We start from the raw sequence: 17,746 nt of genomic DNA, 5'->3' as shown, positions 1-17,746 counted from the left end.
CAACCGGACTGTGTCATCGATGACTCGTCGACGCTTGGTTGGATTTCCTGGCATTCCCTGGTCCTGTCTTCCTGGAGGCGCAGCTGAGGGCCTGGCATGGCAGCAGTGGCAGGTTCTCTCAACGGATGAGGAACTGCTAGAGATGGTGGTTTTGGCACCCGTGCTGGTCCTGCAGGAGATGGTAGTGTTGGCACCTGCACTGGTGCTGCTCCCAGAGATGGTGGTGTTGGCACCAATGCTGGTGCCGCTCCTGGAGATGGTGATGTTGGCACCTGGGCTGGTGCTGCTCCAGGAGATGGCAGTGTTGGCACCTGTGCTGGTGCTGTGCCAGGAGCCGGTGGTGATGGTACCTGTGCTGGTGCTGCTCCAGGAGATGGTGGTGTTGGCACCTGTGCTGGTGCTGCTGCTGGTGCCAGAAGTGCCAGCAAAATACCAGCTGGAGGACCTGCTGGCCGTTAGGTTGGAAGGTCAGGGGCATGGTGGATGACGTGCCCTGACGTGGGCCACTCTACTTAGTTGAACTGAAGGAGCTTGAGAATGATCTCCTCCAGGAAGTCAAGCAGAGTCAGTGTCCCGTGTGATCACTTCTTATATAAGGTGAACGGGTTGAAAATGGCAATCTGGATGAAGTAGAACATGATCTTCATGGTCCTCTTCACGGTCCATCTCTGGATGGGGTAATGCTGGACCATTTGGTCGAAATGATCCACCCCACCCACGTGCTGGTTACAGTTCTCCACCATGACGGGCTTGTCCACGACCTTCTGGATATAGGTTGTCCTACGATCAGGAGCCCTGGCCTTCCCTTGAACCTGCTTTGGGACGGTGTCCGTGCTGCGGAAGGTGGAGACCATGTTGATGATGTACTTGTCCTTCCACAGCAACACCATCACACTGTCCTTGTGCCTTGCTGCCATGCCCCCCTCTGGCAGGCTCTTAGCCTTCACAATGACCTGCAGCTGCTTTGGTGCTCCTCTTGCCAGGTGTAGGGTCCCACACTCCCACACACATAGGTTCCTGCACTGAAGAGTCGTTCGCACAGGGATACAAAGTTATAATAGTTGTCCATGAAAACTTTGTATCCCTGGTCCATCAGCAGATCTACGAGGCCACAAATGGTGTTCTCCAGAGTCTTCTTCTGCCCCATGTACACCTCAAAGTTCCAGATGTAGCCTAAGGAAGACTTAGCCAAGATGTACAGCTTGATGGCGTATTTCTAGGGCTTCATGGGGTTGTACACCCTGAAGCTGAGGTGCCCCTTCCACCCCAGCGAGCCCTCGTCGAGGCTGAGTTTCTCCCTGGGTAGGAAGGTGTCTTGGAACTGCTGTAGGAGGTATTCCATTACTGTGCAAACTCTGATGAGCAGATCTTGATTGTCCTGGGGTATAGCGAAGGGGCTGAAGGCGTGGAAGTGTTTCAGGATCACCCTGAAATGTCTCCAACTCATTGCTCGCCAGAATCGTGGATTGTCATGGAGCGGTGAACTTCTCCAATAGTGCCTGATGGTCGGCATGTCCACGATCCCCATGAAAAAGTAGAGCTCCAGGAACTTGGCCATCTCCTCTTCATTGCAGATGAACCAGGCATCCGATGCAGTCCCCAGGAAAGCTGCGTAGTCGTTGGTCTTGCGGGCGAGATACATCAACAACTCCTGGGTGAAGAACAGTTGGAAGAACTGTTGGGGCGTTGTTGGCGGATCCACCTTTTCATTCCTCAGGATCCTGTGAAGGGCCCATTATGTGGTGTGAATGGGCCACTGCTCCACCCTGGATTCTCTGCGGCAACACCTCTTGCAGTGGTGGCAGTGGGTCGGCCTACCAACATGCTTTGGCCTCCTCAGCCACCCCTTGGCTGTCCTTTGTAACCAGGCCGTGGACCCCGGCGACCTCGTCGTGGTGGTGACAGCTTCGATGACGGAGATGATGAGGCTGGCTGTTGTTGATGCCACACAAAATGGGGGGGGATGAAAGCCGCCAGTGACAGTGCCCTCATTGACTGGGCAGGGGATGATGACACAGTCGCATCCTGCACCAGCTGTGCAGCAGACACTGCAGGAGGTGCAGGTGCCAATGTCATATACAGTAACTTGGCCCTGCAACCGCTGACATGGGCTCGGCCAAGGGGGAACTGGAGGCTTGAGGTGGAGCAACCGGGATGGCTGCTGGAGCAAGAGGCCCTAGTGATGGTGATGGTGATGGCTGCAGGTCCCACTGCTGGTGATGGTGTCTGCTCCCGTGGTGGTAATGGTCGGGGCAAAGCCTTTTGATGGGAATGGCACAGGATGTCATCCCAGTCCTACTCGCCACTCAAATCGTCGCTCAGCACCTCCTCCTCCTTGCTGTCGGTCTCCTCTTCAAAGAGAACCTTCTGCCACTCCTTATATGAAAACCCCTTTCTCTCCATGGTGGCAAGCAGTGGGATACAAAAGTTCTGTCTGAGGTATGATTCTTTGCTGAAAAAAAAAGGGAGATGTTATTCACCATCACGCATACCTTCCATTGAGAGTAGCACTACGCAGGTGATGTGATATATTTCCATATGACCACTCGCCGCACAGTTTTCGAACACTTCTCATAAACAATAACTTACCAGTGTCTGAGCATTGTGTAATATCTGTCCATTGATGTCCATGATTGTGTCACATATCTTTTTTCTGTCTTTCTTCCTTTAAGGTTCCCCTTTCACATGCTATGGACCCTAAATATTTCTCCATGAACACTCGTGGCCCATTTCACCAACATTTCACATAAACCATAAGTGACCTATAAATGTCTGAGCACGGTGAAATACCTGTCCACTGACGTCCATGGTCATTCCATTTTTTTTTCTGCCCTCCTTCCCCTAAGGTTCCCCTTACACATGCTATGCACCCTAAATATTCTCCGTGAACATTCACGGCCTATTTCACCAACATTTCACATAAATCATAAGTGACCTATAAATGTCAGAGCATGGTGTAATACTTTACTTGTCCACTTACGTCTGTGTTTTTTTTTTTTTTTTTTTTTTTTTTCTCCCCCTAAAGTTCCCCTTACACATGCTATGCACCCTAAATATTTCTCCATGAACACTCACGGCACATGTCACCTTGTCACCTACATTTCATGTAAACCATAAGTTATCAACAAATGTCTGAGCACGGTACAGTACCTGTTCACTGACATTCGTGGTTGCCTGGCGTCCATCCATCCCCTGCTGTCCTTCTGCTAAGGTTCCATTAACACGCTATGCACCCTAAATATTTCTTCAAGAGCGCTTGTGGCACATTTCGCCTACAGTACATTTCACGTAAACCATAAGTTATCAACAAATGTCTGAGCACTGTACAGTACCTGTTCGCTGACGTCCTTGGTTGCCTGGCATCCTTCCGTCCCCTGCCCTCCTTCCTCTAAGGATCCGCTAACACATGCTATGCACCCAAAATATTGCTTCATGAACACTCACAGCACATTTCATGAACATTTCACATAAACCATAAGTTTTGTATAAATGTCTGAGCATGGTGCAAGTCCTGTTCACAGACGTCCGTGGTTGCCTGGCCTTGTTTTGTTGTCTGGCCTCCTTCCACTAAGGTTCCGCTAACACACACTGTGCACCCTAAATACTTCTTCACGAACACTTGCGGCACATTTCCCAAACATTTCACATAAACCATAAGTTACCTACAAATGTCTGAGCATGGCACAGTACCTGTTCACTGTGGTCCGTGGTTGCCTGGCCTTGTGTTGTTGTCTGGCCTTCCCCTAAGGTTCTGCTAACACACACTATGCACACCTCACGGCACATCTCATGAACATTTCACACTAAATTATACGCAAATACATGACTATCACAATGATTCTCCCTACCTCCACAGTTATTCCATTTCTGACTACGGCATGCCACGTGACGCAGCTCTGCATGGCACACACCACACTTCTACACGAACACTCGCGGCATATTGGATGTATATTTCACACTAAATCATATGAAAATATATCACTATCACAGTGATTCCATCCCTAACTCCTCTATTATTCCCTTCCCGACTACAGCGTACACATGATCCCTGCTCCATTCCCGACTACAGCTGTGGTGTATGTAACGCCAGCTAATTCAGTTATTTCACGAAGCCAGCCACTATATCTTTCACACAGTATACAGTTTAGGCATTGGCTTCACTATATACGTACATAATATACTCACAGCATTAGGGAGAAGGTGAAGCAGACTGGCGAACCCTGCTGCAGCGAACATGAGTCCTGCCTCTAGGCCTAACGGCTGATAACAGGCCCCAGTGCTGTACGAACAATATATTTATGTTGCATAGACACAGTCACTTCACAATATACTCATAGACAATATATAATTACAATCAGTCAGTGGGGCCTTCGGCTTCGGGTGGGAGGGGGAGAATTAGAGGAGTTAAAGGGACGACACAAGTGGCGCAACCCTACAGCCTTGCTGTTCGTGAAGTACTGAGATTTACTGCTGTGCACATCCCATAGAAGGCACAACAGCTTTGCTAAATGTTTACTTCTGAGGAGAGACCCACCTGCGAGAACACATCAAAATTTGACGCAGATTGGCCGAAAACTTAATTTTTGGTGATTTTTTTTCTGCTTTTTCATGCGATTCACGTCAATGTGCACTTACCAGGAAAGATGCATGAGACACAAATCTTGTCAACGTGTCTGAGAGGGTTAATTTTCCCATTTGTTACTCACTATAATGCATTTGGAACCTTTGGTTCCCCAAAATAAGTTACATAATGTTTTTAATTTCTATCTATCTCTGTCTGTCTATTGCAGACTCCTTAATCCCATAAGGGATGGCCACAAGCAAATTGCCTCCATGTCACCCGCCATTTTATTGCCCTGCTCCCAGCTCACCCCCCCCCTCTCTCTCATATACCGCTCCACTCCATCCCTCCATCTCATCCTTGGTCTCCCCTTCCCTCTCCCCCCCCCTCTGCCTCACTCACATACACTCTCCTTGTCAGTCTCTCACTCCATCCTCTCTACATGGCCAAACATGTTTTTATTTATTTTTTAAAATATGATGATAGTGCCCCTCCCTGTAAAACAAATAACTCGGAGTCAAATGGCCACCCCGTACGGGATTATGGCATCGGGCAATAGATAAATAGATAGATAGATGATGATGGTGGTGGTGGTGATGATTTATTCATCGTCATCATCATCATCATCCGGACCTCCTTTCCCACCCAAGGGCAGGGTGAGGAATAACAATGTCCAGACAGCACAAACTTGCCCAATCCAAATAGGCCACACTTTCATTCACTCATCATTCAAGCCCCCGGAATCCTGGCTCTGCCGGATATGCCAAAAACATTCACCGCATCCTGCAGCTTCACATAAATGTATCCGATTGAGTCAGTCCGATGCTGCCATGCTCACAAGGGGTGCCAAAATCCATGATCATGCACTTCTCCTCACAACATTCATCCAGCCAGCTCGATCTCGTCACTTCCCTAGCCTCACGGACTTCCTAACCTCATTTCCTTGCACACTCATTCACCATATCTCTCCACCTTCTCCTTGGCCTACCTCGCCTCCTCCCACCTTCAAATTCGTTCAGGTAGACCTTTTTCACCACTCTATTGTTATCCATTCTTTCCACATGACCATACCATCTCGGGACACTCTCCTCGATTCTGGTGTCCACTGACTTCCTCACTCCACACCTTTCACGAATCACATTATTTCGTATCCTATCCACCCTCTGTACTCCACATACATTCCTCAGCAGTCCCATCTCCACTACTCTTACTCTTGACTTTTCATTTTCATCCCACACCATACTGTAGTCTCACATCCATATGTTAAAGTTGGCACTAACGCTCAGTCACATAAGCCTCGTTCAGCTGCAACATTCAAGCCTCTGTTTTTTATCAAGGTCTTCATTTCACCAGCTACTTTTCTTCCTTGTGTCACTCTCCTTTCCACTTCTTTTGCACATTTTCCTCTCTTTTCTGTCACTGTACCCAAGTATTTGAACTCTGTCACGAATTCCAGTCACTCTCCATTCACTGTGATATCACACTGGGAGTCACCTTCTCTCTCAATAACCATCACTTTACTCATTTCATCATTTACTTTTAAGGTGTGATGCTCAGAGACATTACAAAACTCTGCGCTAGTCTACTAAGCTCTTTTCCAGTATTTGCAAGTAATAGAGCATAATCTGCATACAACAAATTTGAGATATTCCATCAATCACCATTCATTATCAGTCCTATCCCCTCTCCATTACTCATGTCTACTTCTCTGTTCACTCCATCCATATATATATTGAATGGCCATGGGGACATTACACAACCTTGTTGCATGCCTACATTGAGCATGAACCATTCCCTTAGATGCCCATATGCCCTTACACATGCCCCACTACCATCATAAAAACTCTTGATTGCACCTATCAGCTTACCATATGCACCATACATGCATAACACTTTCCTACAGTCCTTCTCTGTCCACTTTGTCATTTGCATTTTCCAGGTCCATGAATGCCATAAACACCTTTTAGTTCTTCTCACACGCATTCTCCATTGTCTGTCTCACTGCAAATGTTTGATCCACACATCCCCTGCCACTCTTAAAGCCACCCTGTTTGTCACTCACAAGGACTTCTGATCTCTGTCTTACTTTCTCTATAATAATTCTTCCATATACCCTCTGTACAACACTCAACAGGCTTTTGCCATGATGATTCTTCCACTCTCATAACTCACCTTTATTTTTGTACAGGGGTACAGTAACAGCCTTTTTCCACTCTATTGGCACAGTTTCACTCATCCATGCCATCTTACATATCTCCAACAAGCACTTCATTCCACTCTCCTCACTACACTTAATCATCTCTGCATGTACTTCATCAACCCCAGCTGCTTTCCCATTTTTCAGCTGCTTCACGGTGTTCTTTGCCTCTGTGAGTGTCATGTTTCATGGCACAGCATTCCCTCTCTGTATGCCCCCGAAACCAATCATGTTAACAGTTGCTTTGCTTTCTCCATTTCCATTCATCAGACTTTCAAAATATTCTTTCCATTATTAGCAATAGTAGTTGTAGTAGTAGAAGCAGTAGCAGCAGTTTTATTAATGTAATTGTTGTTGATTTTGGTATATGTAATATTATTCCTGTCTACAGACGACTCCAAACATAGGACATCATCTGGTCCTGTGTTGCCCCATGAGAAGTGTGGAAGCCCAGGCCTGGTCAAGTTGGTCCTGACATTTGGGATGAGAGTGGCCAGCCTCATACATCCCTGGGTGGCATCATGTGAGCAATGGGCCCCAACCACCCATTGGATATAAACCTGCACAGGCTCGGTCCAGTTGGAATGCCTTAGTTGCCCACTAAACCTCCAGACATCATGGTTTGGTTGTGTGGTTGCTGCCCAGCATGGTGAATGGTTTCCTGGTGTACAGGTGACCATTTGGCTTGTCACTCAGTTTTGAGTTGCCCGTAGACAGGGGGAGGATGGGGGAAGGGAAGAATTGACGTACGGAAGAGGAAGGAAGGAAGGAAGAGAGGAAAGGGCAGTCACCCGGGAGCAGTGCTGTGTTGAGTGGGTGGATGGTGAGCACCCCCACCTGCCACTGTTATTATTATTATTATTATTATTTATTTTTATTATTATTATTATTATTTATTATTATTATTATTATTATTATTATTATTATTATTATTACTGCTACTACTACTACTACTACTACTACTACTACTACTTATGTCTTTCTTTCTTTCATTCTTTCCTCGTCGTTCTGCCTACGCATGACTTTACACTCCCTCTTCTGTCTCTCCTTCCTTCATTCATTCCTCATCCTTCTGCCTGTGGGTGATTCTACATTGAGTGACAAGCAAAATGGTTTCCAGTACACCAGGAAACCATTTGCTACGTTGGGTGGTAACCATATAACTAAATTTTGGCGCCCGGTGGTTTAGTGGGTAATTATGGTGCTCCAGTCGGATTGAGCCAGTGAAGGTTTATGTCCAAGGGTGGTTGGGATTTATTGCTCGTGTAATGCCACTCAGGGATGAATGAGGCAGGTCACTCTCACCTTATATGTCAGGACCAACTTGCCTAGCACTGGGTTCCTATGCTCCTCATGGGGCAACGTAGGATTGGATGATGAATGAATTATATTGTGGTGGGTGGGGGCGCTCACCATCCACTCACTCGATGTGGTGCCACTCTCTGGTGGCTGCCCTTTCCTCTTTTCCTTCCTTCCTTTACTTCCATCATCTTATGTCAATCTTTCCTTCATTCTTTCCTCTTCCATCTGTCCACAGGTGACTCTACTGTACACTGAGTGACAAGCCAAATGGTTTCATGTGCACCAGGAAACCGTTTATTATGCTGGGTGGTAACCATATAGCCTAACTATGGCGTCTTGTGGTTTAGTGAGTTATTAAGGCGCTCCAACATGATTGAGTCTTTGTCAGTTCATATCCAAGGGTTGGTTGGAGTTTATTGCTCATGTAATGCCACTCAGGGATGAGTGAGGCTGGTCACTCTCATCTTAAATGTCAGGACCCACTTGCCTAGCCCCAGGCTTCTACGTTCCTCGTGGGGCAACACTGGATTAGATGATGATGATGATTTGTTTATTTTAACATTTAATTATAGTCTATATTCAACAAGTTTCTGTGTTGACATGTCTTTGTAATGTTTCGTAACAGGTCCATTAAACGTATCGAAGTAACATTTCTAAACAATAGACACCTACAGCTTAATGAATTTCTTGCTGTGCTGAGAAGGATATAGTATACTGTACATGGGTCATCCTTTGCTCATTCTCACTTCCACTCCCAGCTGCTGCTGATGTGGACCACAGGCATACCAACTGTTAATGAGGCTCTTGGAGTCATAGCAGTCATTTCATCCAGTCTTTCAAAATGGAGCGTCGGAAAAAGTAACAATAATTTTCTTGACAGGTGTACAGATACTCAAAAGTGCTTGGACTGAGTTGCATTATCTGGTCCCTTTAACTGCAAACCTCATTGATTGATGATATTGGTTCAACAGTAGGCAACTACTGTCCTCATCGATCAGTGATCGATTCTGATGAAGTTTAATTTTTGGGGGTTTCACGGGGGACACACAGGTAATTTTTTTCATGATTAAAGAGTTAAAGTTGTTTGCAGTAAATAGAAGGGGATATTGATGAGTCCATAGACAACACATCACGCACTATATACGTCCAATTTATTGAGGGTTTACTGCATTGTACTTTAACAGTTTCATGCACCCTTTTTCATGCTCCCACTATCTCTGGTATGTGGACACAACCTCACCCCATGATGATGATTAGGATTATTATTATTATAATTATTGATGATATCTGAAAACATTCTACCGGCTACATTGATATAATGCCCTTTCTCCTCTGTGCAGGTGACAGAGCTAGCCCCACTACGCTCACTGTTGGAGTGCATCAAGGAGCCATCTCTGCGTGTCAGCTTTCCTGTCACCTCCCTGTGCCACTTCTCTATACAGATCTGTGATGGAATGTCATATCTTGAGGGCAAAAGACTAATCCATAGGTAAAGATCTTTTAATCATTTCAGTAGTTTTATCATCTTAATTCCAGACATCTTACTTCTGAATAATGTTGTTATTCATGTTATTCGTGTGAGGGAGATTTCAATATGGAGGAGGTAAATATATTCTTCATTAACCCGTTTGTTATTAGAGGCTTTTCTGAGCTAAATACTGTAATATACTTGGAGACAGCAGGAATTTATAAAATGCGGTCACTAGACTCATGGGGTCAATTATAAGATATACATTATATGCTAGTAACTGTAGCATTCTGATAATTCATATGAGAATGAATCCAAAATTATTATCTTCATATCACTATTTTTGTCACAGGGGAAATACATGGTAAGTAGCATCAATTTTTTTATCACTTAGCACTGGAAATGCTTGCTAATGCATCATATTCTGTGTTCCCCATACTAATCTGTGGTAACTATGATGTACCTGTATATGCCTTTCTCATTTCCTCTTAGTGGATTTTTACTTTAGAAGGGAGGTGGAGGCTGCAGAACCTCCCCACCTCTAATCCTAAATCTTAATTACTTACCCTGCCTTAATATCCCTTTTGCTGTTGATAGGACATAAATTTGTTTTAACAAACTAGCAATCTTTAATTTGACCAACTGTTTTTTGTACACTTGTGAACCATTGTTTCTGTTCACCCTCTACTTGTGCCTCAGTCTGGGGGGAATTGTAGCAGTGATTTCACACTGAACCTGTTGCTTAATATTTAGTTCAAAACTTTTCTGCTCTGCAAATTGTACATCTCATAATGATCGTGTGACTCATGCAGTCTGGTAAAATTTTGAACCATCAACAGTAGATCTTTGTTTGGTGGTTACCGTATCTATGATTTTGTTTCCATTGAAAGAAAGGGACAGAGGGAGAGTAGAGGCTGTGGCTAGTGAATGTACCGTTACTTACCTTCATGTGATACTCTAATATTATCCATCCACCCGTCATCCAATTCTGTGCCTCCCCATGAGGAACATTGGAACCCGGTGGCTAGGCTAGTTGGTCCTGACACTTAACCCTCCTGTGCACGATAATTTTCGGTCAGTTTTCTGGCGCACAATTTTATTTCACCCACCTCTCCGCCAGCCCCCCTGCACACCTATGAAAACATGTATTCTCACCTTATTTTTGCCACCCAGACATGTATATATTGCCATAAAAGCTACATCATCTTATTCTCCGATGTTTGTTCTAGCCGATAAGCAAAAAAAAAAAAAAAAGTACGAATAGAAGTACATTAGGCCAGTGTAAATAAACATTTCGGAACATCAGTCTCACTTCCCATCATAGCTCGAATGTTTTCCATCATACAAAAAAAATTTTATTAGATGTTTAGAAAGAAATTTTCATCAGGTTTCTAATAAAGTTTGCATCTTTTTTATACAATTTTTAGTTTTTGAGAAAATAGCTAAAAACTAAAAGTAATTTCCTAGTGGGAACTGATTTTTTGTTCACGGCGCTCAAGTGCAAATGTTTTCTCACAGAGGGTATGTTTTTTTTATTTCATCATCTTGTGTAGAATTTCATGAGTTTTCTCATGGTATCTGCAGATTTTTCTGTGCCTCATAGTTTCCGAGTAAATCGCATAAAACTACTGGGTACCCATGCACGTGCTGCGCTTTCATCATGCGCGCACAGTAGCTGTTATATTCCCATCTATGTAACAATGAATTTTGATCGAAGATGTTACATTGTTATTTAATATACAGTCATGAGAAAAACAATTGTTACCCTTCAGAGCTATGAACTGTGACACAATGACGAAGTGTTGTGGAATGACGGGACAGGAAAGTTTGTACTACAAACCCGTCAATGTTGGTTATGTGAGACATAGATATTAAAATCTGTGCTAGAGATAATAAAAACAAATTAGATTGTTTGGCGTCTGTGCACAGACAATACATGTTATTATCTGGCACTGAATTCATTAAATAAAAATATAACAGAATGGTGTAGAGTCGGCAACACACACACAGACGGGCAATGAGTATATGCACCCATGCCAGACGTATGATTGTAATTCAGCCGATACAAGCCAAGTTAGTAAATTTCAATGTAATACTGATTTGTATTGCGCTCTACATATAATAAATGTTGAGTAGAAGGAAAACAATAGTACATGTTCAGTCTCATTCCATTAATACTTTGTATACCTACCCCCTGCTTCCAAAATAGCTTCTAGATGTCCATGCATGGATGCCACTAACTGAAGCATCCACCTGAAGCATTTAACCATCCATCTAAAGCAAACAAATAAACTCTTGCACCCCAGCTACACTGCCCCCAAAAAAAGGTCGATGCCTATAGATTTAATACACTTCAAAATATTTTATTTGTTGTACTCTATTGATAAGAAGTGTTGAATAGTAGGAAATTAATAAACGTGCCGAGTTTCAATATTAATCCCCAGCAGGGCACTCAGGGTAACGCAAACACGTCCTATATGTTTCCCCGCCATATGACTCATTCTTGCTCATTATTCCAACTCTTGTAATGGGATTGTGATATGGCAACACTAGATAGGGGAGAGGCGAACTGCAAGGACCCGCCCACATAGCCTAGCTAACGTTCTTTTCATATCGATCATACCTGGGGGTAATGATAGTTCTTCTTATGACTGTACATGTATAGAATATTATGTGCTTTATCATGGTTCTTTCAGGAAGTCTGTACATCCAATACTTTGCTTGAGTGAAGTGACGATAAAGAACTACATAACTCCTAGTGCGCTGTAAATTTTTCCTGCCTCACCCACACCAACATATTTCACTTGCTAGGTTTATTTTGTTTTATTCAAAGTATACATGTAAAATATCATAAGCTTTGTTACAGTGCTCTCAGAAATGCAACATGACCACTAGTCTTTCTGCTAGTTACTGATACTGAAGCTGTACTTATTTCTATCTCATATGTGTATATGTAAAAAACAATACTTATTTGTGTAAAATATAGAAATAGGTCAATATACAAATCAACAAAATATGGATAACTCACTTCCTCTAGAGGTGTTGATCTGCTGCCAGGACGTTGAGGGGTTTGAAGATGAGAAGGTATGTAGCGTGAGTGTGTGTGTTTGTGTGCACTGTATACCGTACGTGTATTTCACACTAAACCATACACAATAATGTCACTATCACAATGATTCCATCCCGACCTCCTCTATTATTCCTTTCCCGACTGTGGTGTACGTGACGCATGTTCCCTTGCCGACTACAGCGTATCTCTATGGCGTACGCAATGCCTGCTACTGTAGATCAATTATTTCACTAATCCAGGCACTATATGTTTCACCCAATATAAGCATTGGCTTCACTATATAGGTAAAATACTCACATCATTTGGGGCAGGGTGATGCAGAATAGCAAACCCCGCCATATCAAACATGACTTCTGCCTCTAGGCTTAACGGCTGATAGTAGCGTCAATGCTTCACAAAATTCCATAGACACAGTCACTTCACAATATAGTCACAAACACTATACAATAATGATATTTCAATAGTGGCTTCTGCCTTGGGAGGGATGGGGAAAATAGAAGGGTTTAAAGGGATGACAGGCGAAACAAACATGACTTCTGCCTCCAGGCCTAACAGCTGATAATAGCGTCAATGCTTCACAAACAGTATATGTATGTTCCATAGACACAGTCACCGCACAGTATAGTCACAAACACTATACAATAATATTTCAATCGTGGCTTCTGCCTTTGGAGGGATGGGGAAAATAGAAGGGTTTAAAGGGACGACAGACGAAGCGCTATCCTTCTGCCTCGGTGGTGGTGAGATACTGTGGATTACTGATACACACTGTCCCATGCCTGGCCTGCTAGGATGCACCAAAATTTGATGCAAATAGGCTGCAATATTAGTTTTTGGCAAATTTTTGTCTGCTTTGGGATTCGATTCGTGTCTCTGTGCTTTTACCAGGAAACACCAAAAGAACACGAATCGCGTCTTTGTGCCCCAGGGGGTTAAGATGAGAATGACCAGCATCACTCATCTGTGAATGGTATTGCTTTTTTTTTTTTTTTTTTTTTTTTTTTTTTTTTTTTAAAATAAAGAAGGAACCAAGGCCATGAGCCTGCAATAACTGTTCCTTCCAAGAGAAAAACAAAATACAAGAGAGAGCCAAATTCAAGATCCGATCATTTCGAGATGCCTGGACACACTGCGTTTGATAGACTGGAGATCGTAGGAAGCAGGAAATACAGACAGAGGGAGACAGTTCCAGAGCTGACCTGTTGCACAAATGAATGACTGGGAGTAACGGTTAACTCTTGCATTAGAGAGTTGGACAGGAAAGGGATGAGAGTTTGCTGCTAGATGGATGCTACGTGCCCGTCGTAGAGGTGGAGGAATGCAAGGAGACATGTCAGAGGAGCAGTGACCATTGAAGTAGTGATAGAAAAGAGATAAAGATGCAACAGTGCAGCGAAGAGACAGAGGTTGAAGGGAGCCAGTAAGAGAAGGAGAGTTAATGACACGAAAAGCCTTTGACTCCACTCTGTTGAGAAGAGCTGTATGTGGGGAACCTCCCCACACATGTGAGTTGTACTCCACACAGGGGCGGATAAAACATGTGTATAGAGTCAACAATTGTGCAGGGATAAAGAAGGAACGGAGACAGCTTAGCATACCTAATCTCTTGGAAGCAGATTTTACAAGAGATGTAATATGATCTTTCCAAGATAAGTCCCGAGTGAATGAAACTCCAAGCATGTTCAAGGATGATGCAGAATTAAACTGAATATTATTAAACATTAGTGGGTACACCTGTGGAAGATTTTGTCGAGTTGATAGATGTAAGAACTAAGTCTTTAATGCATTAAAAACAACCAGATTATTTTTACCCCAGTCAGAGATACGAGCCAAGTCAGACATTAGGTGTGCCATAGCCTCATCCCTTGTGTGTTGAAGTAACTGCTAAGATGGACGTTGTGGGAACCAAATTGAAAGGTGAAGAGTGGAGTCATCAGCAGACTAGTGGATAGGGTTAGATGTACAGCTTAGAAGGTCATTGATGAATAAAAGGAAGAGAGTTGGTGATAGGACAGACCCCTGAGGAACACCACTGTTGGTAGATCTAGAAGAATGATGGCCGTCTACAACAGCGGTTATAGAACGACCAGAAAGGAAGCTATAGATGAAGGCACAGATAGAAGGATAGAAACCGTAAGAGGGCAGTTTGGAAATTAAAGATTTATACCAGACTCGATCGAAAGCCTTTGAGATGTCAAGTGCAATGGCAAAGTTTTCACTAAAGTCCTGAAAGGAGGATGACCAGGAGCCTGAAAGATAGGTGAGAAGATCGCCAGTGGAGCGTCCCTGATGGAACCCATACTGACGATCAGAAAGAAGGTTGTGATAGGAAAGATGTTTTAAAATTTTTTGATTAAGAATTGACTCAAAAACTTTTGAGATACAGGATGTTAAAGCAATTGGACGATTGTTAGAGGGCTGGGAATGGTCACCCTTCTTTGGGACTGGCTGAATAAGAGCAAACTTCCAGCAAGAAGGAAAGGTACAAGTTGATAGACAAAGGCGAAAGAGTTTGCCTAGGCAGGGTGTAAGCAGAGAAGCACAGTTCTTGAGAATAACAGGAGAGACTCCATCAGGCCCATATGCCTTGTTAGTTTTGAGGCCTGTGATGGCAGAAAATACATCAGCTGAAGAAATTTTAATGTCAGCCATGAGGAAGTTGGGGGGGGGGGAGTGATGGAGGAACAGCACCGGAATCATCTAAGGTGGAATTGGAGGAGAAAGTCTGAGCGAAGAGATCTGCTTTATCAGTAGAAGACATAGCTACAGAACCATCAGAGTAGAAAAGAGGAGGGAAGGATGATAAGGTAAAGTTGTTAGAAAGGTTTTTGGCTAGGTGCCAGAAGGAGCGGGAAGAATTTGAGTTGGAGAGTTTAGAGCATTTAGTATGGATGAAATTATTTTTAGCAGAGCAAAGAACAGACAGCACGATTACGGGCAGAAACGTAAAAATGATGTGATTCAGGGATGGGTTGGCTCTGGTACCTTTTGTAGGCCCTCTCCTTGTTGTGGACAGCATTAGAACAAGCGTGATTAAACCAAGGCTTACTTGCATTAGTCAGAGGATATGAGAAAGGAATGTATGCTTCCATGCACGAGAGAATAACCTCCATAATGCGCAAGGCACACTCAGATGGCTCCCGGCCATGGAAGCTAATCGTTCCAGGGAAAATCAAAGAAGTACTACCTGAGGGCCTCCCAATCTGCAGCTCCAAAGTGCCACAGACGACGTTTCTTTGGTGGGTCCACAGGCCGTACTGGAGCGATAGGACAGGTTAAGGTGATAAAGTTGTGATCGGAGGAGACCAACGGAGAGGAAAGATTAACAGTGTAAGCAGAAGGATTAGTTGTAAGGAAGGTCAAGTATGTTGGAGCCCTCTCCAAGGGGGTCAGGGATACAGGTAGGATGCTGTACAAGTTGCACTCGGTCATTAAGGACAGAAAAGATGTAGGCTTGTTTACCAGGTGGATCAGTGAAAGGAGAGGAGAGCCAAAGGTGGTGGTGAACATTGAAATCTCCTAGAATGGAGATTTCAGAGAATGGAGAAATAGATAGAATGTGTTCCATCATAGAAGTAAGATAGTTGAAGAATTTTTGATATTCAGTAAGATTTAGGGATAAGTAAACAGCACAGATATATTTAGTCAGAGAATGACAGGAAAGCTGAAGCCAGAGTGTAAAGAATACAGAAGAATCAAGATCAGGAACACGAGATAAGTTTTTGCGGATATATACACAACAGCCACCTTTGGCTTTGAAATGAGCATAGAGAAAGTAGAGGATACAGAGAAGGGTTTGCCATCAGTTGCCTCAGACAGCTAAGTCTCAGTTAGAAAAAGAAAGTGAGGTTTAGAGGAGGAGAGGTGGTTCTCAACATAAAGAAAGTTAGAGGAAAGGCCACAAATGTTGCAGAAATGAAGAAGTGGGTCAGACAGTGGTTCCAGGCAGCTCAAGTTGTCACCGGGAGAGGGGCGGATGATGGGGTCATGTATGGTCCCCCCCTCTGGGGACTCTGAGGCTGTGTGTTGTGTAGCCATGATTTTTTTTTTTTTTTTTTTTTGAAAAGGGAGTGTAGTGTGTACTGTGCATGTAGTTTGGTGTAGAGGGGCAGAAGATGGGGGCATGTATGGTCCACCCCCCTGGGGGCTTCAAGTCTGTGTGTTGTGTAGCCATGATTTTTTTTTTTTTTTTTTTTTTTGTGGAAAAGGGAGTGTAGTGTGTACTGTGCATCTAGTTTGGTATAAATAGTTAGAGAAACTTGTATTAGAGAGCATGCTGGCCTACTTTCTCTGTTACTGAGACACTGAAAAAGTTCAGCAAAGAGAGATGGTCAGGAACTAGTCCTGAGGGCTGACAAAACAGGAGCTCCATCTCTCCCTGTCATCAGCTTTCCATCCACCTTGGGAGTACTGCCCTGCTCGACTGGTGCCACAGTCTACTCCTCCAATAAACGCCAACCATCCCTTGAATATAAACCGACATAGGTTCAGTCTGATTGGAGTGCCTTCATACCCACTAAACCACCAGGTGCCATGATTTGGTTATATGGTTAGCACCCAGCATAGTAAATGGTTTCCTGGGTACAGGAAACCATTTGGCTTGTCATTCAGTGTAGAATCACCCACAGGCAAAATGAAGAGGAAAGAGTGAAGGAAAGAAAAACAGAAGGGGAAAGAAGGAAGAGAAGAAAGAATAGACACCCAAAGCAGCACTACATCAAATGAGTGGATGATGCGCATCCCCACCTACCACAGTGTAATAATATTCTATCTATCTGTCTATCTATTGCCAGACGCCTCAATCCATCAGTGTTGGTGATGATGATGATGATGATGATGATTTCCACTTGCTGATGTACAGTTTTCAACAATAAAGTTTTTATTTTATACTGAAATTTCACAGGTCCTATAAGCACTATGCATTTTGGTAAAATGAACAAAAATTCTCTTCGTTGTATTGTTACAATATTTTCTGTTTCAGTGGTAATTGGGTGCTGCATTCAAGAATGATACAGTGAGGTCACTCACAATCAGGCATAGCTTATATAATGAGATGACAAGCCCTAGTCTGCTCATTCCCACATCCAGCATGTCCATATGTTCAAAAGCTCTTTGGTGAGAGTATGTATACAAGAAAGTTTATTGAAT

General features: G+C 43.7%; 1 protein-coding gene across 1 annotated transcript in view; it reads left to right on the top strand.

Annotated features, from left to right (window-relative positions):
- Ack-like (activated Cdc42 kinase-like) overlaps positions 1 to 17,746 on the top strand; it is a 441,226-nt gene that overhangs the window by 204,118 nt on the left and 219,362 nt on the right. Inside the window, exon 9 of the mRNA XM_080283506.1 lies at positions 9,401 to 9,549. Within this exon, the coding sequence (XP_080139632.1) occupies positions 9,401 to 9,549 (149 nt within the window). The remainder of the gene's footprint in view (positions 1 to 9,400; positions 9,550 to 17,746) is intronic.

Source organism: Coenobita brevimanus, chromosome 97 (assembly GCF_032717465.1).
Source record: "Coenobita brevimanus isolate Jiangsu-jjx chromosome 97, ASM3271746v2, whole genome shotgun sequence".
Taxonomy (NCBI): Eukaryota; Metazoa; Arthropoda; class Malacostraca; order Decapoda; family Coenobitidae; genus Coenobita; species Coenobita brevimanus.
The sequence above is the reverse complement of the archived record's forward strand: the minus strand, read 5'-3'. Positions and strand labels throughout refer to the sequence as shown.